The sequence below is a fragment of the Balaenoptera borealis genome (genome assembly GCF_965194805.1).
Source record: "Balaenoptera borealis genome assembly, chromosome: X".
NCBI classification, from domain to species: domain Eukaryota; kingdom Metazoa; phylum Chordata; class Mammalia; order Artiodactyla; family Balaenopteridae; genus Balaenoptera; species Balaenoptera borealis.
This window is the reverse complement of record NC_138881.1, coordinates 113,167,888-113,194,290: the sequence shown is the minus strand read 5'-3', so window position 1 is coordinate 113,194,290 and position 26,403 is coordinate 113,167,888. Positions and strand designations below refer to the sequence as shown.

General features: G+C 41.1%; 1 protein-coding gene across 6 annotated transcripts; it reads right to left on the bottom strand.

Moving 5' to 3' along the window:
* Window positions 1-398: 398 nt before the first annotated feature.
* Window positions 399-26,403, bottom strand: ZNF449 (zinc finger protein 449). 6 transcript variants are annotated; one of them, XM_082377917.1, is made up of 6 exons: window positions 26,335-26,403; window positions 22,263-22,712; window positions 20,366-20,570; window positions 8,194-8,307; window positions 7,377-7,997; window positions 399-5,140 (listed from the first exon to the last, which is right to left on the bottom strand). In XM_082377917.1, the coding sequence occupies exons 2-6, from the start codon at window positions 22,614-22,616 to the stop codon at window positions 5,043-5,045; spliced, it is 1,392 nt and encodes a 463-aa protein (XP_082234043.1). In that variant the 5' UTR covers window positions 22,617-22,712; window positions 26,335-26,403; the 3' UTR covers window positions 399-5,042. The 6 variants fall into 6 exon arrangements, with proteins under 6 accessions (XP_082234043.1, XP_082234038.1, XP_082234039.1 ...); XM_082377912.1 differs by having other exon boundaries at window positions 5,071-7,997; XM_082377913.1 differs by lacking the exon at window positions 26,335-26,403 and adding an exon at window positions 25,801-26,323 and having other exon boundaries at window positions 5,071-7,997.

Sequence of the window (26,403 nt, the reverse complement as noted above, 5' to 3'; positions counted from 1 at the left end):
AAGAAAGACACTCAAATCCTACAAGTCCACTTTAAAGCACATATTGTTTACTCCTTAGGGGAGCAACGTCATCACACTATAAGGTGCGGAGAAGGGGAAACCCTGCAATTCATTTTGTAGAGTGGAATGCAGAGTGGTAAACAAGGCCCCTCTGAGGCAATGCTGGTGCCCCTCCAAGAAGGTCAAACTGACAACTGTGTTCAGACGACCAACAGCCAATGGCTTTTAGCAGAGAAGAAAGGAGAGTGAGCCATTTTCTTGAGGGTAAATCAACTTCTCCATATTAAAGCTGTTAGGCAGCTAAATCTAGTAGCGACGTGCACCTCTACTATGAACAAATGACTTCTACTAAGAGGCTTCCTGGGGGGCTTCCTGGGGGGCTTCCTGGGGGGCTTCCGTGGTGGTGCAGTGGTTGAGAATCTGCCTGCCAATGCAGGGGACACGGGTTCGAGCCCTGGTCTGGGAAGATCCCACATGCCACGGAGCAACTAAGCCCGTGCGCCACAACTACTGAGCCTGCGCGTCTGGAGCCTGTGCTCCGCAACAAGAGAGGCCACGACAGTGAGAGGCCCGCGCACCGCGATGAAGAGTGGCCCCCGCTCGCCACCAACTAGAGACAGCTCTCGCACAGAAACGAAAACCCAACACAGCCAAAAACAAATTAATTAATTAATTAATTAAAAAAAAAAGAAGAGGCTTCCTGGCGTCGCATAGAAGAATTGAACTTTCAGTCCCACCTTTACCAATATGGGTGACCTCTCCCCTTGTATATGGGTCTTGGTACAGCTGCATATATTAATCCAAGGGCTAGTTGATGCTCTTAATCTTGGTGGCCTTTAGAGAGGTGAATCGGAATGTAGTGGTGTGGGAAAGTTAAGATAATGCTCTCTAAGTGGAAAACCAGACTCCAAAGCTTGGAAATTCTTTTCTTTTTCTTTTATTTTCCGGCCACGCCCCGCAGCTTGCGGGATCTTAGTCCCCCAACCAGGGATAGAACCTGTGACCCCTACAGTGGAAGCGCTGAGTCCTAACCACCGGATTGCCAAGGAATTCCAGAAGCTTGGAGAGTCTATTGTTCAAAGCTCAGTGTGTGAAGAAGGAGGTCTGAATGGAACCCGAAGCTTGCTGAGCTGGACATGGGAGCAGCTTGGCTTGATTTCATCGCTCTCAAGGAAGGTGCTGCACACACAACACAGGGAGATTTCTTTAACTTCTATAGCTTTTCAGCAGCTGGAGTAGTTGAAGGATAAGCGTGAAGAAGGGTGGTCCGGCTTCTCTATTTCATGCTTTTGACTTCTCTAGGGGCGTCCAATCTGGGTCAGTGTATGTAGGAGTCAGAGCAGGGGCTTTGGTAAGACTGAGCCGAAAGGTATTGTGTTTTGAAAGAGAGTATGAAGAAGCAAGTGGTTTAAGGGATATAAAGTGTGGTGTGAAGTACAGAATATTATTCATCCTGCACAATCTTCCTGTAAGCAGCTCTTTTGCCCTTTTTCTGTTTGTCCATCTCTGTTTCCCTTAGTTATAAAAATGAGATCACTAGGTAACATTTAATCTAACTAACTCCTGACTTATGCTCTTCTGAATGTACACAATGCCTTCCCTAACGTGTTGAGTCATTTCCCAGATTCTAAGGAGTAAGAATGAAGAATTAAATAGTTGAAGAATGACCGACCCCCTACCCCTAGTTTCCCCGTTAGCAAATTTGCAGGCGAACCATGTGGACAAGATAGCATCCAAAGGAAGATCACGAGTCAGCAGATCTGCACGCAACAGAAAAATGACGAAGAATCTGACCCTCTACCTTAATGATTAACTGAGATTATTTCCCCTTTTTCCCTTTAAAAACTTTCATGACTGAGCAGAACCTTTGGAGTTGGGTTTGGGATTCCACCTTCTCCCTGGGTAGCCGGTTTCATGATTAAAGCAACTTTTCCTTTCCAACCAACTCTTGTCTCTTTACTATTGACTTTTCAAGTGGTGAACAGCCCAACCTGAGTTTGGTAACATTCCCTTTAGCACTAAGCACTTCAAAATGCAGGCCACAATGAAAGGTTAAGACACTAGGAGTATCCAGGAGAGGGAAGACCACAGACGAACTCATCATTGTTGTGTTGAAAGGAAACTCTGAGGGCAGCAGTAAGTGGTTGCAATCAACCTGGACTACTAACATTGCTTATTTCTAATAAACATCTAGAGGAATTCTTCAGTGACTCCGGAGTTATATATATTTTGAATGTAAACTGGTTCTCTAATATATGAATCAGGTTTCCAGGTAATCCTTGGAGATAAAATTTTGTTTTTGAAAATCAGTGTATCATGTTGGGGATTGTGATGGGCTTCACTCGCTCAGAGGAAAGATATGACATTTTAATACCTTCTGATCCTTAAAAAATGTGAACTTAGGCCATGCTAGACCTCTGAGAAGTCCTGTTTGACAATGCAAGCTGAAAAAGACTAGATAGTGACTAACTTATGCATCACTCTGGTGAGGAAAGGACTTAACCCCCCCGCCCCCAATCCCAGGAGTTAAATTTCCAGAAATGGGGGACTAAGCTGATTATTAATGCTGAAGAAAGACTAAGAGATGAGCTCTCTTCCCGTCTGTTCCATATCTGTTACAGAGGACTCGAAAAGAAGCAGGAGCTGCCCAAGGCTGAAGTGTAAGCTTTGGTTCTTTCTAAGAATGTTCAGTTTATACACTGGGCTAGAAATGAAAGAGGGTTGCAGAAAGAAAGAGCATGCAGTTTCCTGGAGTGCCTAAGACTGTTTCTTTTCAGAATGTTACGGTGATGCAGGTGCAAGAGGGCAAAGCTTCATGTCTCTGTTCCCCCACCTGATGGTGAGCCAGTTGGGCACTGATTCACCTGTCTGTTCCCTAGACAACCTCGCCAGCACACTGGGAAGCAATCCCTGCTGACTCAGGAGGGCCACTGTCACAGAAACCTCAAAGTGCCCATTGCAGGTCCTCGCTGCTTTCAGGACAGACCACTGTGGAATCCCGAGGGAGAGTTTTCTCAGTCTGGCTGGGAAAGAGTAAGTCTCTCCGAGGTCTCTTAGCCTCCCGCTTTTAGGGCCAGCCTTGATAGCTGGACAGCTGTTAACAATCGCCATATAACATCCATAAAATGGACCCAATAAAACTCTTACCAAGGGAATGGGGAGTACAAAATTGCAGGGGGGCCAAATGGGGAGGAAGGCAATCTCCTCTAAGTTACTGCCTCTTCACAAACACCAAGGGCATTGCCAAAGACATTAAAGTAATTTAGAGGTCCAAGACTGTATTCTAAATTTGTGCCTTACAAATAGAATCCTGATTCTCTAGGGTTTTTAGGACACTTAGCAAATTTTGTCAAATATGTGTCTTTTTCAAAAACCTAAATGAACTTTAAATGTAGAAATAGAGTGAACCTCATTTTCTAATCACAGCGCAGGAGAACCAAAACTTAAGAGGAAAATGGCAATATTGTACAGTTCATGGGTCAAAGAGGAATTATAATGAAAACTGTGATAATAAATAATTTTGAAGTCATCAATAATAACATTGTGACGGTTAATTTTATGTGCCAACTTGACTGGGCTAAAGGCTTCCCAGATAGCTGGTAAAACATTATTTCTGGGCGTGTCTGTGAGAATGTTTTCAGAAGAGATGTGCATTCATTCAGTGACTGAGTAAAGAGTTCCGCCCTCACCAATGTGGGTAGGCATCACCCAATCTGTTGAGAGCCTGAATAGAAGAAAAAGGCAGAGGAAGGGCGAATTCCCTCGTTCTCTTCTTCAGCTGGGATGTCCATCTTTTCCTGCCCTTGAACATTGGAGCTCCTGGTTCTCTGGCTTTTATTTATTTTTTTAATTTTTATTGGAGTAGAGTTGCTTTACAATGTTGTTAGTTTCTGCTGTACAGCAAAGTGAATCAGTTATACATATACATATATGCCCTCTTTTTTGGATTTTCTTCCCATTTAGGTCACCACAGAGCCTTGAGTAGAGTTCCCTGTGCTATACAGTAGGTTCTCATTAGTTATCTCTCTCTGGCTTTTAGACTCAGGGACCTACACCTGCAGCTCTCCCCCCACCCCCCATTCTCAGGCTTTTGGCCTTGGACTGGGAGTTAAACCATTGGCTCCCCTGGTTCTTACATCTTCGGACCTGGACTGAATTACACCACCAGCTTTCCTGGTCCTCCAGCTTGCAGACGGCAGATTATGGGATGTGTCAATCTTCATAACTGTATGAGTGAAGTTCTATAATAAATCTAATTTTATATATATATAAATACATACACATATGTATATGTGTATATATATAAATACATACACATATGTATATGTATGTGTGTGTATATATATATCCATCTACCCATCCTACCTGTTTCTCTGAGGATCCTGGCTAATAGAAGCATTATATATAAAAAGTATGGAATGTGACTAAAGACATATTTAGAGGAAAATCCATAGCCTTAAATGCTTTTATCACTAAACAACAAATACTTAAGATACGATATGCTGGATATTTATTGAAAGTGTACACTGTGTAGGGCCTGAAAAAAATATATTTCATTTAATCTTCTTAGTACTTATGAGGTGGGTACTGTGTTTTGCCATTCGTAATACTTAGGAGGTACGTACTGTATTTTGCCCTTATCTTTTTGAAATGCTCAGAAGTATAATTAGGCACATCCACACAATGTTTTAACTATGATATGTTTCCAAGGACTATTTCACATAATTCTTGATTCAATGCCACAAATATTTATTAGTGCTTATTATATACAAGACACTATGACAAAGAAATGGATAATAGATGTTCTCTACCCTGTAAAATCCAGTCATGTGTGTTTATGATATAGATGATACAGCTCATATTATGATTGCAACTAACACTACTAGCTAAATTGATTGTATTAAATGCTGAAACTGATACATAAACCCAGCGCCATGGTTGCAGGGAGTAAAGTGATTCCAACTGAGGTTGGGGGCAGGAGTCCATCGTGGGGCTTGTTGCCACTGCTCAGGGAAGCATCTCTAAGTTGTTCAAACAATTAGTTAATGTGATTGAAGCAGGAAGGGCACATACATTTCCACTTTATTAAAATATTGCATAGATACAGAGCAGTTGGGCACATCCATTCTAAGGCACTGTCCTGGATTGAATGCAATTCCACAAGAGAGAAAAGAGAAGCCATTACATTCGGTATTATTCACCTCTACATTCAGACTCCTCCCATGTTCCATGTTTATTGCTACTGGGATCTCAATTTTAACCCCAAACTTATAGCAGCATCATACTGGGACCTAGATGACAAAAATGAAAGACACATCCTGGCTCTAGCACTTGATATGATTTGGCACTTAACTACAAACTCTCTTGCATTGCTCTCCATTTGTTTCCCAACTCTTGTTTAACTAAAGATATTATAAACTCTTTATGAATTAATTTCTTTACTAGTTTTCATTAAGCCTAGAACAGGACTAGTTAGGCACATAGTAGATACCCCCAAAATGCTTATATTAAATATCACTTCCAAGAACTTCAATGGAATAGAAAAAAATATTCTTTCCGTAATTCTAGTTTAAGGAAAGGATGACTGGTAGCCTCATGAAGGGGAAATACGTGAATGTCCTCTTTCTTGTATTTTACAACAAGGAACTAGGCTGAATGAATATTTTCATGTATTAACAGCTTTACCTGACAAAGAGAGTTCTTCCCATGCTACAGGAACTTGAGTCATTACCACTATTATATGAGAACATTTATATAAGTAGCAATGTGTGTGTGTGTGAGATTATAAGTAAAATTCAAAGAGGCTGTGAATCACTGAGCAACGTATAAATATCTGAATTAGTGACCTTCACCTCCTTAAATAATGTGTGTGTGTGTTACATAAAAAACATATAAGTTTAAAGAGTTTTTCATAACACCCTTGAGACAACTGGAGATAACGAGGCTTGGGAACAATCAGACTATACAGATAGCTATAGAAATATCTGTTAAAGGCAGTGTGTTCCAAAGAATATTTGCAGAATACTAGCTCTGTGGGTCATTACTGGGTATACATGAAAAAGGGTTCTGGGCTCAAACAGGACTGTAAAACACTGAGCCAAAAGAGGTGCTTTTTCTGCCTTTACCAGAGGACCTCTCAGAATTCTTACATGCTGACGTGCGCTGTGAATCTACAAAGCAGAAACAGCAGGAAGTGATGCCCAAACTTATTTGCAGACTATCTTGTAGAACTAGGTGTTCTATGACACACACTTAGGGAGACACTGAATTACAGGATGGGTAAAATTCAAAAGCACTGAGAGATACATAGTTGGATAGCAAAGGAGAGTGAAAAGCAATGGACACTGGTTCCTCAGTCAATCTAAATTAAATTAGATTCCACTTGTATAACTTCAACTGTCAAATGGGTTCTTCCACAAAGAGCTGACTTATTCTGGGAACAAAATAAATCATCAAATCAATACTCAGCTCTAAGCGGCATCACCCCAGGCTGCAACTAAGCAGACTAGCCAACTTTGCAAAATTCAAAAGTAAAGATTAAAATTCTAATTTCCTCAAAAATAAAATTTTCAATGGAAAGAACCCAGTTCATACCAGGCAAATGAAATCGTCTTCATCCATGTGTTCCTAACACATTTTCATTATTTCATAAAATACACTGTCTCCTTTCTTGCCACTTGGGACACATATAAAGCTTTAAACTAATATAATCACCTTTAATAATGACAGCAGAATAATTATGGTGCTGCTATAATAGATATGTCAGATAAATATGATTATCCATTAGTTGACCCTACCCTGAAAAGGACTGCCATTATTTTTATGCTTACATCTATGATACGGTTGGCTTGGTTCACAAAATTTTTCAATGTAATAAAAAAATAAGAGTTGTAGAGACAGAATAAATCAAATCTAGGAAAACTGCAAGAGTAGATGGATACTCTAGAATTCATATGACTTGGAAGATGGGTTTTTAAAGTAGAAAAAAAAAGCTGTTCTTATAAGCTCAAACAAAAAAATTCTTCCAAGACAAACAGGATGCTGCAGGTTTAAGATTTTGTTTTTTGAGTTACTGTCAATCTCTGTAGGACTTGTTTCCTTTCACAATCCTTAAAGAAGACCTCTAAAGTGAGTGACTTGGTGCATAATAAGGCCTGCTCTCTGTCTGAAGCTTTTAGAACAATGACTACACTTGTATGGCTTCTCCCCTGTATGAATTCTTAAATGAATAACAAGGCTTGGTCTCTGTCTAAAGCTTTTCCCACAGTAATTACATTTAAATGGTCTCTCTTCGGTGTGAGTTCTCTGGTGCAAAGTAAGAGCTGTCAGCCTACTAAAACTTTTCCCACAATTATGACATCTATGAGGTTTCTCACCTGAATGAGTTTTCAGATGTCTTTTAAGACTTGATCCATGACAAAAGCTTTTCCCACACTCAAGGCATTTATATGTTTCTTCTTCAGAATGGGTTCTCTGGTGCCCTATAAGGTGTGACCGCCGAGTGAATCGCTTTTTACACACCGTGCATTCATAGGGTCTCTCCCCCGTATGAAGTCGTTGGTGTCTGTAAAGGTCTGAACTACGAAGGAATCTTTTTCCACATTCAGGGCACTTATGAGGTTCCTCTCCTGAATGAATTCTCTGGTGCCCTGTAAGCTGTGACTTCCGAGCAAAACATTTCCCACACTGAGAACATCGGTGAGGTTTGTCTCCTGGACTCTTTTTCTTATGGGGTCTAGGGTTGAGGGGTTCTTCCAAGTTGGAGCTCTCAGGTTTCTCTCCTGCTGAGGGGTTCTGATGCTCTACAAGTTTTGTTAAATCTCTCTGTAAATCCTCTGGGGGGGTTTCCCATTGATTTTCTAACTGTACATAGTCTTTTTGCAAGATGGGGCCATGAAGAGCATTCCCCTCTAAAGTAACAATAAATGGATACATATTCTCCATTTTTTTCTGTTTTTCTGAAGTAGCTTCTTCATTTTCTATCCCGATCTCAAAACCTGAGAGAAGAAACAGAATGCAGATGTCACTGTGTCCCACATTGAAAAGAACATGTGGGAAAATGAAGAGTTATATTAAACCACCAGTAGAAATAGAGACATTCTTAAGTACAATAGAATCCAAAACTCTTTACCTTGTTCAAAGTTGATTTTTTTTCTTTTCTTTCTTCTGTGTTACCAACGAATGATTACTTACCTAACTTGGAATCGAGTAATTGCTTAATTTCTTTGGAATCTTGTAGTTCCTTCACCCATGCCTCTTCTCTATGCTCCAATGGAAAGCTCACGTCGAGTTTTGGTATTGGATATCCTGGCCAGAAGAAAGATGAGAAGCATAATAGTTTAGGTCATCAAAGATTTTTCCAGAGTTCAGGCTGATATCTTGGACATATGGCCCTTAATATCTACTTCCTCCTCAACTACTATTATGTCATCTGGAATCTCTTGCAAGAGTCTTTTTTTTCTTTAAGATAAGAACAAAACAAGCCTATTCTCTTCTAACCTATGGAAAGGGAGTAAATCAATTCTGTGCAGAAATCAATACAATAAATTGCTACTGTATCTATTTTGATAATAGATTTATTTAGGTTAGAGCCAAAATATGAAGTAAATCTTCATAAAGTTTTGGCACATTAAAACTGAGAAATGCTGTTATTGAGTACTACGTAAAGAGAGAGAGGTAAAGCCAGAAGTTATACAACTGCTTACTGGAATAATTTCAGTTGAGATTTTCAAATTATAATGGAAACTGACTGGGTTAGCAACCAGAAAAGCAGTCTTTATGCTTGTTTCAGCTGAAGACTAGAAGTGGATCCTCTTGAAATTAACCCAAGTAACCATCAAAGAGTGTTTCTCACTGTCAAGCTAAGGACAACCAGAGAAGTTTCTACACTCAGTGCTCTGCTGTGTCCTACCACCCTCTCCTCACTGAGGAGAGCCACTCTGACTCCCATCCTCTCTCCACACCCCTTCCTCGCCTTCCTCTGCTCTGGCCAAGTTAACCGGTCTGCCATCAAGTTTGGGTTGGAAGTGGCTCATCTGAGATCGAAATGCAGCATGATGTTTAAATATTAGCATCATTAAAATAATATCAGCAAGTTAATTTGATGAAACTTTAAAATTTAAAACATATCAAAACATAGGAAGTGGACTAAAATACCTTATTTTATATTTTCGTGGAAAAAAGGACCTTTTAAGATTAAGAAACAAAAATGCGTTGCAAATAAAATTCTGTTTAAATTCACTATATTGTTTTTGTTTGGGTTTCAAAGCTAAGAATAGGATGAGAGGGTAATGAGACCGAGGTCAAATAAAAATGGAGGTCATAGATCAAAGGAAAGCTGCGATTACATAAAAGTGGGAGCAAACTGAAACTTGAAATAAGCAGAGAGAGTAGCAAAGGCCTAGGTGTGAAACACTAATTTATAATCTAAATGCAGGGAGGGAGACAGACTTCCAACACGATACCATGAGGAGCTTTGCAGACCTATTTCCTAATGAAACTGGTGAAAATTACTAAAAATAACAAAGAAACATTCAAAGTCTAGAAAATTAGGAAACATCTATTGGGTTGGCCAAAAAGTTCATTCGCGTTTTCCACACGCTGTTACAGAAGAACCTGAATGAACTTCTTGGCCAGCCCAATATTTTAAAAACTCTGCTAAAATTTATAGAGAACAGCAAGAGTCTTACGTATTTAAACCAAAACTGTTCTCTTTAGTCCCTCTCCCAGCTCCACTCCAGATTGGCATAGCCAAGAGCCTGGGGCACTCTTTCCCCCAGCTCCCATTCAGAGGGATATCTTCCTGGGAGGGGCAGGACCCCAGCATTTGTCACCCTACCCTTAGCTATCTACTGTTGAGTCTAAATTCCAGGCCACTGTGGCTGAGAGGTGAGGGCTCCTTTCATCTACCCAGTCTCCACTGGTGGGATAGAGGATCTATCTACCTTGGGTGTAGTATTGCTGAGAATACTAGGGCCCTGATTGCCCTTGCAAGGCAGTTGTGGTTTTGTAAGGCAACTGTGATTGTAAGGCAGTGGTTTCTTGCCTGGAGAGGCAAGTCAAGAAGACCTGAGGCTCAGACTTAGTACTCAGCTCCTAAAGTGGCAATGTGACTCAGAGATAAGCACATTATTGTCCCCACCTCCAGCTCCAGAGCCATGCATCAGAGATTTGGCCTGGGAGGACAAGCAGGCCTTAAAAGAGGTAGCTCCTAAAGTCTTCTCAAAGAAACTGACTTCATTTCCAAGAGAGAGAGGAGATGTTCAAGCCTAAGGATACGCTCAAAAAGAGTGGAGGCTGTAATGAAAGGCAATTGGAAAGAGTGATAGATTTATTGCATATACACACTAAACTGTAGGCTGACTAATTTGCAGAAGAGAACTGGGGAAAGAGACAGCTGGGAGGAGCCCTCCTGGGATCAGAACAAATCTCAAAAACTGACCTCAGGAACTAGCCCATCTAAGGTGTCTGAATTTGATTGAATTAGTCTACAGAGCAATTTATGCTCCAGGGCATTGTTGAATGCAATAGAGCAATTAGCTGGCAATTAGTAGCTGGGTCTGGTCAGGGCAAGAGACAGCCAAAGAAAGCCCTGCAAAAACTACTGTCATTCCAGGGTGACTATGTGCACACCCAAGGCTGTGCTCCATGAGGGCAATATCAAATGCTTAATATTGCAGGGTGAACTAGAGTTCACTAAAATAATCCAGCCACTCACCAAACAAATAAATAAACTCTGGAGAGTGAGAAGAAGGACACACAGTTGCTACAGTATGTAATCTAAAATGTCCAGTTTCCAACAAAAAACAAGACATGTATGTGGACAGGAAAGTATGACCCCTACACTGGAAAAAAAAAAAGAGCAGGCAACAGAATCTGCCTATGAAAGTGACTAGATATCTAATTTAACAGACTTCAAAGTAGCCATTATGAACATGTTTCAAGGACTAAAGGAAACCATGATTAAAGAAGTACAGTAAATTATGATGACATTACATCACATCAAATAGAGAATATTGATAAATAGGGACTTCCCTGGTGGCGCAGTAGTTAAGAATCCGCCTGCCAATGCAGGGGACACGGGTTCAAGCCCTGGTCCAGGAAGATCCCACATGCTGTGGAGCAACTAAGCCCGTGCGCCACAACTACTGAGCCTGTGCTCTAGAGCCCGTGAGCCACAACTACTGAGCCCGCATGCCACAACTACTGAAGCCCGCGCGCCTAGAGCCCGTGCTCCACAACAAGAGAAGCCAGTGCAATGAGAAGCCTGCACACCGCAACAAAGAGTAGGCCCTGCTCACTACAACTAGAGAAAGCCTGTGCGCAGCAATGAAGACCCAACGCAGCCCAAAAATAAATAAATAATTAAATTTAAAAAATATCGATAAATAGATAGAAATTATTTAAAAAAATAATTGAAACAGAGTCCCCCTAAAACTGAGTTCCTCTGCTGAGTTTATGATTAACCTCTCTATCCCAAATTTTATTCCCTTTCTTGTCTGGCACCTGTTCCCCCTCAGGATTGAGGAGTATCAATGCAAAGGGGGGATTGAAACCAAGCAGGACTCTCTGTGTCCTCCATTTCTTGTTTGTAGAAAAAGGCTTTAGTCTCCTAGGCCTTCCCTGACTTCCAAAGAGCAAATTCAAGCAGTTACTTATTAGGGAAGTGAGGGAATGCAGAAACAAAGGAAAAGCAGTCAAGAAACAATAGTTCAGTAAACAGAGTCCTAGTTCCTCCTCAAGGGAGATATACATATGTGTGTGTGTGTGTGTGTGTGTGTGTATAAAATAATCTGATACATATCTTTGAGTTGTTCTGCAGGAGCTAAGGTTCCCCACCCAGGTGGAGGATGGTAACTACCTTCTGAGACCCCAGACTGGTCAGAAAGTTGATGACTGAGATTCCTGAAACATCACTCTGCTACCTCACTACCAACCAATCAGAAGAAAGTCATGCACCCTGCAGCCCTCACTCCAAATGCTGCCTTTAAAAACTCTTCCCTGAAACCCATCAGGGAGTTCAGGTCTTTTAGGTATGAGCCACCTGTTCTCCTTGCTTGGCCCTGCAATAAACCTTTCTTTGCTCCAAACTCTAACATTTCTGTTTGTTTGGCCTCACTGTGTGCCAGGCACAAAAACTTGGGTTTGACAACAGAATCAAGTGGTAATTCTGGAGTTGAAAAGTACAATGACTGAAATGAAAAATTCACTACAGTGGCTTAAGAGTACATCTGAACTGTCAGAAGAATTGCTGAACTCGAAGACAGATCAATAGAGGTTATGCTATGAAAAGAACAGAGGCAGAAAAGAATGAAGAAACATGAATGGAGTCTCAGAGAAAAGTGGGGCACCATTAAGTGCACCAACAGATATATAATGAGAGAACCAGAAGGAGAGGAGTGAGAGAAAGGAGCAGAAAAAATATTCGAAGAAATAATGGCCCCGAACTCCCCAAATGTATTTAAAAATGTCAATATACACATCTAGGAAGCTCAATAAATTCCATGTACAATAACTACAAAGAGATCTACAAACAGACATATCAGAGTAAAAATCCTAAAAGCCAAATAAGAAGAAAAAACCTTGAAAGACAGCAAATGAAAAATGACTTGCCACTTACAAGGGAACCCTAGCAAGATTAAAAGCTGAGTTCTCATCAGAAACAACAAAGGCCAGAAGACAGTGGGATAATATATTCAAAGTGTTCAAAGAAAAATAAAAACTGTCAACCAAGAATCTTATATCCAGAAATACTATCTTTCGAAAATGAATATGACATAATATTTCTGATAAACAAAAACTGATGAGAGTTCATTGGTGGCAGACTTGCCTAACATGAAACACTAAAGGAAGTTCCTTAGTCTGAAAGCAAGTGATCCCAAACAGTACCTGAATCCACATGGAAAAACAAAGGGCACAAGTAAGGGTAACTATTTAATTATAAAAGATAGTACAAATACAAATTTCTGTTTCTTGTCTTAAAAGATTTTAAAAGCAATTATATAAAGCAGTATGTATGTAGTATATTGTTGGGCAAATAACATATAGAAATGTATTATATTTGCCAATAACAGCACAAATGAAGTGGGTAGGAGAAAGCTGTACTGGGCTAAAGAAATGACTCCAGTTAGTAACTTGAATCCACAGGAAGAATGAAGAAAATCAGAAATGATAAATAATGTTAATATAACAAAAGCTATAACATATAGTTGTTTTCCTTTCTTCTCCCAGCTCCTTTAAAAGTCTTAAAATTATATAAAGTAATAACTATAACAAGATATTGTTGAGTTTGTAACATTTTTGATATAATATGTATGATAGTAACACCCCAAAAGGGGAAAAAGGGAATAGAGTTACATAGGAGAAATATTTCTATAGCTCACTGACATTGTTAGTATAAATCCGAAGCTGATTATGATAAGTTAAGGTATACATAATAAATCCTAGAGTAACCACTAAGGAAATAACTTTAAAAATAGTGAAAATTCATTAAAGTACATAAGTGTTACATTCAAAATATTAGTGTCAAAGAAAGCAGTAAGTGAGGGATAGAGGAGCAAAAAAGATATGAGACACATACAAAAACAAAAAGTAAAATAGCAGATATAAATCCAACCATATCAAAAATAAGATTAAATGGTATGAATTAAACAACTCGATCAAAAGGCAGAGATTGTCAGACTGGATTTTTAAAAGTCCAACTATATGCTGTCTAAGGAGACACACTTCAGATTCAAAGATACAAATAGATTGAATGTAAAAGAATGGAAAAAGATATATCATGCAAGTAGTAACCACAAGACAGCTAGAATGACTATATTAATATCAGACAAAATAGACATTAAAACAAAAAAGTTATTAGAGATAAAGAGAATCATTTTATAATGATAAAAGAATCAATCCATCAGGAAGATGTAACAATTATAATCATACGTGCACTTAATAACAGAATACCAAAATACATGAAGAAAAAATGGACAGAAATAGTAAAAGAAATAGGCAATTGAATAGTAATAGTTGGAGACTTCAATATCTCCTTGCACTATTGGATAGGAAATTTAGGCAGAAGATCAACAACAGAAGACTTAAAAATTACCATAAACCAACTAAACATCACAGACATTTATAGAACACTCCAACCAACAACAACAGCAGAATATACATGCTTCTCAAATGCACAGAGAAAATTCTACAGGACAGTTGAGATACTATACCATAAAACAAATGTTCAAAAATGTTAAAGGGGACTTCTCTGGTGGTGCAGTGGTTAAGAATCCGCCTGCCAATGCAGGGGACATGGGTTCGAGCCCTGGTCTGGGAAGACCGCACATGCCGCGGAGCAACTAAGCCTGTGCACCACAACTACTGAGCCTGCGCTCTAGAGCCTGCATGCCACAACTACTGAAGCCCACGTGCCACAACTACTGAAGCCCATGCACCTAGAGCCCGTGCTCCCCAACAAGAGAAGCCACCGCAATAAGTCCGCACACCGCAATGAAGAGTTGCCCCCGCTTGCCGCAACTAGAAAAAGCCCGCGCGCAGCAAAGACCCAATGCAGCCCAAAAATAAAAATAAATAAATGAATAAAAATTTATAAAAAATGTTAAAGGATCACAATTACAAAGTATATTCTCCCACCAAAATGGAATGAAATTATAAATAAATAACAGAAAGAAAACTGGGAACTTCACAAATATTTCAAAATTGAACAACATACTCCTAAGTAACCAATCAGTCAAAGAAGAAATCAAAAGGGAAATCAGAAGTATTTTGAGGTAAATGGAAACGAAATGAAAATGAAAACTTAGGACTGTAAAACCAGTGCTTAGAGGGAAATTTATAGCTATGAATGCCTATATTAGAAAGGAAGAAAAATCTCAATAACCTAACTTTGCACCTTACACCATCTCTGGATACAGAGAACATGTGCTCATACTTGAGCTTCTTCTTGGATGAACTTCTTAATTATCTACCAACTTCGCCCCCCACTCACCTTGTCGTCCTACATCCTACATAACATGCAGATCCTTGTGCCTCTGGTGCACTCAGCCTCCACTTCCTGGACTCTCAGAGCCCTGCTCCTGACACTATAACCAGTTTGCATTTCCCAACCTATGCTCATGACCCATGTCAGCGGAGGCCACTGACCATTCCTTGACCCATCTTCCACCCTTCTGACGTTAGTTCCTATCCTCTACTCTTACACACTCCATAGCATACCATCACAGATGCTGAATGAATTGGACGCTTATTGAAAAGGTTTTCACAGATATCAGCCCTCCTTCTATCTGCTAACATGGTGATAACAGTTATGACTTTTATACAGCAAAGATCAAACACTTTGATGATACAGAATAAGTGAAGGCAAGGAGAATTTGGCACTCTCATATGCTGTGGTGGGAGAATAAATTGGTACAACAATTTTGGAGGACAATTTGACAATATCTATTAAAGTTTTAAATACCCATTAACCAATCAACCCCACTTCTAGAAATTTATCCTATCGACACCTGCATATACACAAGGATGCTCACTGTATATTTTATAGCTTGGCTCCAGGGCTTTGAATCAATGTTGAATGGCAGTCAGAAAGCAGGCTCTAATTTCTACTTCTGTCAGGGGGCTCTTCTCTTCACCCTCAATGCAGACTAGTCTGTGTAGCTACTATTACCATTGGATGAGTGGTTTTACAGCAATAGAAGAAACATCAATTGCTAGTCAGTTGGTATAAAATAAGAGGGTCCTACAAATAGAAACCAAAGCCTATTACCTTAAATTCAACCATTGCTTCCGTCTTTTATAGTCTAGAACCTTAGTTTCCAAGTGATGATAATGTGTTGTCCAGGATGTTAAACTCACCTCATGGTTATAGCCAAGAGACTCATCATGGGTATATTTTATTTGACCTAATTAACTGAAGAAATTTACTCAAGAAAAATTGACTGCAGAAAAAGAAAAAAAAAGATACAAGGATATAATGTACAGCAGCACAGGGAATATAGCCAATATTTTATAATAACTTTAAATGGAGTATAGTCTATAAAAATACTGAATCACTAGGTTGTACACCTGAAACTAATACAATATTGTAAGTCAACTATACTTCAATTTAAAAACTACTTTCTGACCTAAAAAAACTGAAGTATAAAGTAAAAGGTTAGTAGGGACAGGGAAGCATAGGTGCACAGTTGTTTTAAAATATAGCTCCAAATTCTTTGATATTTTTCCCTTCAAGTGGTGGAATTTAATTTTCTTCCCCTTAAGTGTGGGTTGGATTTAGTGACTCTCTTCTAATGAACAGAATATGGTAGAAGTGATGGTGTGTGACTAGTTCATCAAAAACATTGTGGCATCCCCCTTGCTTTCTCTTGATTCGTTTGTTCTGGGGGAAATCTGCTGCCCTGTTGTGAGGACACTCAGGCAGCCTATGGAGAAGACTGCTTAGCAGGGAACTGAGGTCTCCTGCCAGCCCCTGCTGACATCTTGACAGCAACTACATGAGCAGCTCTGAGCCAGAAACACCCTGTCAACCACTCCCAAATTCCTGACTCTCAGAAACTGTGAAGTGATAAGTGCTTTTTCTTTTAAGCTACTAAATTTTGGGGGGGTAATTTGTTATTCAGCAAAAGCTATCTAATACAAAGAGGGAAAAAGCAACTTGAGGTTAACAAAGAAGGTGCTTGATTGATGAATGTTCCCCCCATCCCAGGCTCAGGGAATGACTTCATTAAGCCCCATTATCAAACATTGTGTCACAAAGTCTCCACTGTACCAAGAAATATCATTACTATTGTTAGGGCTGGATATTAGCTAATGATACATCATTTAGTATAATAGAATAATCTGAAGAAATTTAAGTTACAAGACTCTTTTGTTGCTTTGCGGACAGCATTTTTTGCCCTAATTTTACTTTAAATTTTCATCTCTCATATCCTGCATCACCAAAAAGATGTGACCTTTGACATTTTGCATACAATTCCCCAGTGTAAGCTCATGCAGTTAAATTTCAAAAACCCGAGGCTTTGGCAAATGAAAATTGTTCCAAATTTGGTGTACTAATTTTGAACTCCAGACTTTCAAAGATAAGCATGGTATACTTTATATTTTTAGGACCAGCACATCTTTTCTTTCTTATTGCAGACATTCTAATATTTTTGCCTATCTCTAACATCTGGTGTGTCTGGCTTGAATTCAAATAAGGGATTTTTTAAAGCTTATGTATTTCTTAGATCTCTTTATATTTTCTACTTAAGTTCTTCCCTCTTTCTCTCTTATTCTCTCTTCCCATGCCCCTCTGTATTCACATTGAATGAATATCATTAGGTGAATATATGCATGTATATACATATATTTTTTTCCATTTTATATATACCCAACAACTTAATGTTTTGCTAACAGGGAATACATTCCAAACTTTAATATAAAATCAACTGACCTCTTCCATTACTTTGAAAGTTCTTCTATTCTGCCAGCATCCTGTGCTTTTCACTCAGCCTACAATATGATGTGCTTCATGTAATATACCGAAGATGTTTTCATTTAAAAAAAAACCAGTAAAAGTATAAGCAACCTTTAAATTATGGAACAATAAGTCTTGCATCATTTTGCAAAGCATAATATATCACTTCAACAGTGATGAAAAAGGGGTAGTTTCCTCTCCTCCAAACTGGTATATTTTACTTGTTTAATTCATTCTATCTCTTCCTTGTTGAATACACTGGACATTTCCGTGCTTTAAAGAGTAAAGTATTACAATCAAGAGCAACATTGCTGTTTGGCATCATCTGTGATCTTTGTACCTGGGACTGTTGCTAAGAGGAGCAAATTAACATGGGGAATGAGAGTGCATGTGCAAAAACATTTATCATTAAATATTTCTAGCTAAGTTTTACTACTTGTTGCTGGCATAAATACAAAATTACAGATTTTTTAGAACTTTTAAACAGACTATAAACTATAGGTAACGTAAAGATTGGAAGGTAAATGACAATATTATATAGTTCTGCTTTGACCATAATATACATACATATGTAGTTGTCGGTTTTTCTTTTTTGTCACCTTTATTTTAAAATATTCTAGAGACCCACAAACACCTCAAACTCCACATGGTCAACATGGTCAAATCTAAACTCACGTTGACCCACCAAATCTGATCCTCTTCTTCTGTTCTCTGTGTCAGTGAATAATATTATCTATCTTCCCAGTTCACTGGCCAGAATCCTGGATACCATCCTTAACCTCTTTTTCTTCCTCATCCAACACCCAGTCAATCACCAAGTCCCATAATTTCTATTTCCTACCTATCTTTCAAATTGGTCTTTTTCTCTCTACCACCACCGACACAATCTTAGTCCAGAAAATCATCCTCTCTAAGGTGGATGATTGCAGGATAGCTGTTTCTAGTCTTCCCTCTCTTATTGTAGCCAGAGTGACCTTCTAAATGCAAATCTGTGTATATCCCTGCCTTACTTAAGAACATCCAGTGGTTCCCCACTGCCCTGGTAATAAAGCATATCTTCTCAACAAGGCTGACAAAGTTCTTCAAGATCCAGGACCCTGCTTCTCTCTCCAGCCTCTTCAATGCAACTCTGGCTCCTCTGTTTCTCCTCTGCGCCCTCACACTGCAGCAGGAAGTCTTCAAATATTCCATGCTCTCTACCCCTCTGAGCCTTTGCATAAGCTGCCCATTCTGTCCAAAGCCCTCTCCCCTCCCCACTTCCACCACTCAGCAGGCTTACTCCAATCCATCTTGTAGGTGTCTACCCAGATCCCCCTTCCTCAAGGATGCCTTCCCTCTCTGCCAAAGCTGGTTAGGTGGCAATCCTACGAGCTCCCATAGCATCCTACTCCCTCCAATACATCATTTTACAGTCCTATTTTCATATCTGAATCATCCACAGGAGCTGAAGCTCCAAGGTGCCTGGGACTGATTTTCTGTCTTGTGTACTAGAGACCCCAGGATGGCAACCCACTGAATGGGGAAAATATTTGCAAATCATATACCTGATAAAGGATGGATATCCAGCATATAGAGAGAACTCTAAAATTCAACAACACCAAAAAAAAAAAATCAAAAATGTGCAAAGGACCTGATTAGACATTCTCCAAGGAAGAATTACAAATGGTAAATAAGCACATGAAAAGATGTTCAACATCACTAATCATTTGGGAAATGCAAATCAAAACTACAATGAGATACCGCCTCAAACGCATTAGGAATGCTACTATCAAAAAAAAAAATAACAGGTGTTGGTGAAGATGTGGAGAAATTGGAAACCTCGTGCACAGTTGGTGGGAACGTAAAACGGTACAGTCTCTGTGGAAAACAGAATGGAAGTGCCTCAAAAAATTAAAACTAGAAATGCCGTATGATCCAGCAATTTCACTTCTGGTTATATACCCAAAAGAACTAAAAGCAGGGTCTCAAACAGATATTTTTACACCCATGTTCACAGAAGCATTATTCACAATAGCTTAAGATGTAGAAGCAACCCAAGTATATGTTTATGGAAAATGGATAAGCTAAATGTGATATATACATACAAAGGATTATTATTCAGCTATTAAAAGGATGGAAATTCTGAACCCTGAGGACATTATGCTAAGTGAAATAAGCCAGTCACAAAACGATAAATACTGTATGATTTCATTTATATGAGGTACACAGAGTAGTCAAATTCATTGAAACAGAAAGGTGAATGGTGGTTGCCGGGGGCGGGGGACGGTGGTGGAATGTAAAAATGGGGAGTTATTGTTTAAATGGGTATAGAGTTTCAGTTTTACAAGATGGAAATAGTTATGGAGATGGATATTGGTAATGTCTCCACAAAATTATAAATGTATTCAATACCACTGAACTGTACACATAAAAATGGTTAAGGTGGCAAATCTTAGGTCGTGGGTATTTTACCACAATAAAAAAAAATTGAAAAGAGAAAAATTGGCTTCCTGAGCAGGGTCATTAGCTTAAGGGGTTTTCAATCCCATTCGATCGAAGGTGCTTTGTGCCCAGCTATTCCCAGAGAGATACTTCCTCCTTCAACTCTTTTTTTATTTTTTTGATGTGGACCATTTTTAAAGTCTTTACTGAATTTGTTACAATGTTGCTTCTGTTTTATGTTTTGGTTTTTTGTCCGCGGGGCCGGTGGGATCTTAGCTCCTTGACCAGGGATCGAACCCACACTCCCTGCATTTGGAAGGCAAAGTCTTAACCACTGGACCGCCAGGGAAGTCCCTCCTCCTTCTACTCTTGATCAGAGTGGCCTGTTTCCATCAGGTAATCGGTATTCTAAGCAACCTCAACCCTGGAGAGCTCTTGGGCTCTCAAAATGGAAACCAAAGAAAGGAAATAAAACCCTTGCCTTACCAGGGTCCAGAAAGGGCTGGCCTTCCCCAGCAGCACCGAAGCTCAGCTCCTGCGGCCCTGCCTGTGGGATCCACGCCTCTGCCACTGGGACCTCCGGGGCAGGTCCCATTACTTGGAGTGGGGGTGACTCCAGGTGGATGTTTGGCGGTATGTGTGCCATTCCCACTGGTGCCAGTTCTTCCAAGAGCATTTCCTGCCTATCGAGCTGGGGGAAATGCCAGAACCGTCACTGAAGTCCAGACCAGCCCTGCCCAGTAGCAATATAATGCAAGCCACCCATGTCCTTTTAAATGTACCGGCAGCCATATGAACCAAAAAATGAAATAGGTAAAGTTGATCTTAATAACACACAGTATTTAACCCAATATATCTAAAATATCATAATTTCAGAATGTAATCAATATAAACAATTGTTACGAGATATTACACCGACTTCTGTTTCATACTAAGTTTTTGGAACGTGCTGTGCATGTTATACTTACAGCACATCTCGATTTGGACTAGCCACGTTGCAAGTGCTTAAGAGCCACACCTGGCTAGTGGCTACCGTTCTGGGTGGTGCACGACTAGACCATACAAAGATAAAATATATTTGGTAAGCTAAACCAAGAAGATGGAGAAAGCAAGGGAAACCATAAATTCATTCTATCCTAGGGGGACAGGGAACCTTGGATGACTCCAAGGAGAATTGACCCCATCAACACACCAGGCAGAAGTGCCCCTAATGCCCACCAACAAACACTTTCTTCTCCCAAAGATTCTGCCCGTGCTCAGCTATGGGTTTCACTCGATGGTTCTGAACAGAGACCAGCACCACTGCCCACATGGGGCATTTTGCCTATGATGGCAGGTGGTGGCTATCAGAATGTAACGAGCCAGAGGTGGGAGTCTATATATCCGGCTGGCCAAAATGTTCGTTCGGGTTTTGCTGTAACATGGAAAATCCAGAATGAACTTTTTGGCCAACCCAATAATTCACAGGGCAGAATTGTTCCACCCCCCAAACAATTTAGGAATGTTCCCTCAAACATTCATGTAGATAAAAAGAACCTGTCAAGGACCTCACCCTGTTGGTTGTATAAACACAAAATATTTTTGCATATTTTAGCATGACTTGAATGCTCTAGGAAAGCATTACTTTGGAAATCAAATGAAGACTATACTACTTATTGTTTGGACTGACCAAGAGTTGTCTGCCACTTTGAGAAATCATATGACCAACAGCAACACCGCTCACAGTGTTTGAGCTGTATCACATCAGTCAGAAGTTCTGCCTGTCGCCTTCCCAGTGTATCTGTGCATAGATTCAAGCAAATGACAACCTCCTGAAGTTTTGGTGCAGTCAGGCCCAAATATGTGCACGCTCACATGCTTATTAGTTCATAAGAAATCACATTCCTTTTCCTTTATATTCCTTCTAGACTCTACTTGACTCAGGGTTGGCAAAATTTTCTTGTAAAGAGACAGACAGTAAATATTCTAGGCTTTGTGGGTAGTATTGGTCTGTTGTCTCTTCTTTTTTTTTAAACCACTCTTCAAAAAGGTAATAACCATTACTAGCTCATGGGTTGTATAAAAACAGGCTTTGTCCAATATTTGGCCCATAGAGCACTTATTATATTGATTTTTTTTCTAATTCGGTGTATGTAAGGAGGTTACATTATCTATAAATTTCATTTTAGCACAGTAAAGGGGACATTACCAAATATCTGTTATAGAAGTGGAGCTGGGTTTAATAGGTGAGAATCACTGAAACATATGACAATTCCAGCAGAAGGAAAAAATGGAAAGTCCTGCAGGGAAATCCTGAGGCACCAGACAGAATGTCTGATCCAGTCCCAACTGCCTCTGCTACTTCTTTTGGTCTAATTCCCAAGATCCCAACCTCTTTTCTCACCTGCTGCTCTGGTATCTCAAGTTCTCTCTGTAAGTCTTCTATCAGTGACACAACTCTTTCTCTGTTCTCTGGGCAATGTTCCCTCACCCAGGTCTCTATCTCTGTGGGCAGAATCGTTAGGAATTGCTCCAACACCAGCAGCTCCAAGATTTGCTCCTTAGAACGCATCTTTGGCTTCAGCCATTGACAGCAGAGCTCCCAGAGTTTGTTGAAAGCTTCATGAGGCCCAGCTGCTTCTTTGTACTGGAACTGCCGGAAGCGCTGGCGGAAGACCTCACAGTCGGTATCATACTCTTGAAACACCGAGCCCTGATTCAAGGAGGCCTGGATTGCACAACCCAGGGCCACAGCCATCGCCACCTTCCAGCACTGTACAATTTATCTGGGTCCCGAAGCGGCAGATTCCAATTTCTTTCTTTGTGTTATCCTCCGGGCAGAGCCACCTACAAGCTGAGGATGGGACAAAATGAGAAAGGAGAAACAGCAGTGGTTACCATAGGGCAGACTTACCTCCCTTAACTTGCTTACTTTTCTCCAAAGCCCTAAAGAAGCAGATCATAATCTTTTGGGCGGTTTTGAGAATCTGATGAAAGTCATGGACAATTTCTAGAAAGATACATATCACAGCAAATTCTGCATTCAATTTCAAAAAGTTTACAAAATCTTCAAGACCATCCACGGATTCTCTAGAACTGTGCTATCCAATACGGTATTCAATAGTCCCATGTGGGTCGGGGGAGAGATAAATTAGGAGTTTGGGATTAACAGATATACACTACTATACATAAAATAAGTAAACAACAAGGACCTACTGTACAGCACAGGGAACTATACTCAATATCTTATAATAACCTATAATGGAAAAAGAATCTGAAAAAGAACATATATATATATATATATATATATATATACACATATGTGTATGTGTGTGTGTGTGTATATATATATATATATATATATATATATATACACACATACATATATGTACATATTGGGTTGGCCAAAAAGTTCGTTTGGTTAGTGAATACGTTGTTCCATAAGGTTTCTCGTGAAAATGAAAAATATGTCTTTTATTTTCACTTAAAACCGAACAAACTTTTTGGCCGACCAAATACATATATATCTGAACCACTTTGCTGTATATTTGAAACTGATACAACATTGTAAATTAACTACACCTCAGTAAAAACAAAATAGTCCCATGTGGAAGTTTAAATTAATTAAAACTAAAAATTCAATTTCTCATTCATACTAGCCACATTTCAAGTGCTCAAGAGACATCTTTGTGTGGTACATATATACAATGGAATATTACTCAGCTATTAAAAAAAGGATGAAATAATGCCATTTGCAGCAACACTGATGGACCTAGAGGTTGTCATACTTAGTGAAGTAAGTCAGACAAACACAAATATATGATATCGCTTATATGTGGAATCTAAAAAAAGGTTACAAATGAACTTATGGACAAAACAGAAATATAGTTACAGATGTAGAAAATAAACTTATGGCTACCGGGGGGTAAGGGGTGGGGGAGGGATAAACTGGAAGATTGGGATTGACACATACACACTACTATATATAAAATAGATAACTAATACTGAGTACAGCACAGAGAACTCTACTCAGTACTCTGTAATGACCTATGTGGGAAAAGAATCTAAAGAAAGAGTGGATATATGTATATGTATAACAGATTCACTTTGCTGTACACATGAAACTAACACAACATGGTTAATCGACTATACCCCAATAAAAATTTTAAAAAAGGGACATCTTTGCAGAAAGTTCTATTGGACAGCTCTGCTCTAGAATTCCATGGACCCAATGAACCCCTACAGATTTAGTGGCCTTTAAACCCACTCCCAGCCTAATTTCAAATGTCTTGTGTTTCTGAATATAGCTGGGCCACAGAAGAAATGGAGGAGCAATGCTTACAATGGTGAAGAACCATGAAAGTCCATCTACCTTTGAGTAACCTTTAGTCACCTTCAACCATGGGCATCTTAGCTAGGGCCATGCCTTGCAAAGACAGCAAACCACCAATCAGTCCCTCATTCCTCTCCACTGGAGGTTCTGCGTAGTTCAGGCAACATCACCGTGACCCTCATCCTGAAACAGCATTCTAAGTGACTTTCTCATGAGCAAAACACATGGCAACAGGGCAGGCCAGCAGAAATCGGGTCTACATTAATAACCAAGAACATCTGTCACATTCATCACGCCTCGTGCCAGCTACTGTTCTAAGCCTCCCACATGTATTGGTTCATTTAGCCTTCACCCAACGTTAGGAGGTGGGCTCTGGTACTGTGCCCTGAATACAGACGAGGGGACTGAGCTGAGGCTGAGAAGGACTGCATAACTTTGTCCCAAGTGACACAGTAAATGCCAGAGGGAAGTGGGGAGGAGGTTGGAATCTACAGACTCCTGCACTGCTCACGTCCCAAACATCCACATGTTCTCTGAGTGCAGCTTCTGAGGTCACAGAGGCCGTCACGTACATGTCCCCACAGGTCTCAACACCGGTGCCCGCTCCCCCCACCGCCCTGTGTGCTGTGGTTCCTCTCTGTCTGCATTTGCCAGGACGCCTCACGTACCTGTCCTCTTCCTTGGAGTGGTGGGACAAGGAAAAATATGCTCATGATCCCACCCAGTCATCCCAGATGGACACTGCCCCCATAGCACCGTTATCTTGATGGCAGCCTGGGCTTCAGCGGCAGACCCATCTCGTGATAACATGCTAGCTCTGAGGCCCTGACGCCCAGGGCTTCTGTCGCTAACACGAGATAATCACAGCATCTCTTTCACAGAAGTTCCTGAGGCGGATCCCAGCGCAGGGAAAGGAACAGCAGTGTGCCTGGCACAGAGGAAGCGCTCAGAAAGCTCATTTCCTAGGAAGCTTCTATTTCCTCCCACCCCACCCCGCCAAGGCACCTAACCGTCGCTGGAGGGCATCCAGGGACCGTGCTGGTTTGGGCTACGGACCCGCCTTGAGTGCGCTCCAGCCTCACAGCTGGGCAGCCCTCCGCGGACGGTCCCCAACCTTCCACCACGCCGACCAGGGACTTGACCCTCTGGCTTTCTCCCCGTCGGCCCTTCCGGAGGAAAACTTCACTCCACCCCGGGGCTGATGGCTTCTCCTCAAAGCCTCCTGAATGAAGCCGGCCCACAGGGCCCGTGGATGAAGAAGGGTGTAAAGAGAGGGCACTCGGGGAAAGGATAGGGGGACAAGCCTAAAAGCCGGATCAAAATCGGGTGGCCGCGGTGCGGCCCGAGCGTGCTCCCCGGGGAGGATGTCCCGCCGCCCGGAGGGGCGCTCCCCGCCCCGGAGAAGCCCGGGAAGGCCCGGCCGGGTCGCAGGGAGCGGCGGCGGGGACCCGGGCCGGACAGGGGCCCGCCGCCCGTCGCTCCTTCCCGTGCCCGCACCCGCATCGGGGCTGGAAGCGGCCGGTTAGCGCAGCCCGAGCGGGAAGGGAGCCCCGCTCCCCGTGCCCGCGCCCCAGGGACGGCCACGCCCTCTGACCGCTCCGGGACTCACCGCCTCAGCGCCCACGGCTCTCCCAGGCTCACCGGGTGCAGCTGCCCAGGGCGCAGGCGCGCGGCCGCGCTGCGGACTACAACCCCCGGCAGGCTACACGCCACTCGCCTAAAGATCGCGGCCCCTAAGGATGCTGACGCGGGAGAGGCTGGGAGTTTCCTTGGTCTCCCCTCGGCCTGAGGCCGCTTTTGGAAGCCATCCCATTTCCGGTCTTAAGCGACTCTAGATTCCCGGGGACTGGGTGGGGCGTGCTCCAGTTCTAGATCCTAGCGAGGGCTTCTCTCCCGTCAGCCCTAGAGTAACCGGAGCGACTGGGGACATCCTTAAATCTGTTATGACTGTATCAGTGATTCTCAAACCTCTCTTTTTAGGAAGAATGTTTTTGCGAGAATCTTAAAAATTCAGATTTCTGCGCTCTACCCCGACACCCGTACTCATTGGATCTCGCATGAACTCGAGAATTTGCATTTCAATAAACTTTTCTGGGTATAATGACTCTGATCTTCCGCTCCCGGGTCACAGTGGCCTAGCTACCTTTGTATTTTCTTCTCGTAAAGAACCGAGCTTCGACGAAACTACCCGGTGCATTCCTCTCTGCTTTCG

Bases quoted from the DNA above. Each gene is read 5' to 3' on its own strand.
- ZNF449 (XM_082377912.1), bottom strand. From the start codon at position 22,616: ATGGCTGTGGCCCTGGGTTGTGCAATCCAGGCCTCCTTGAATCAGGGC. The intron at 8,308-20,365 runs GTAAGGCAAGGG...TCTTCTGGCCAG, and splicing joins CCAGCCCTTTCTGGACCCTG to GATATCCAATACCAAAACTC. The intron at 7,998-8,193 runs GTAAGTAATCAT...TTCTTCTCTCAG, and splicing joins ATTACTCGATTCCAAGTTAG to GTTTTGAGATCGGGATAGAA.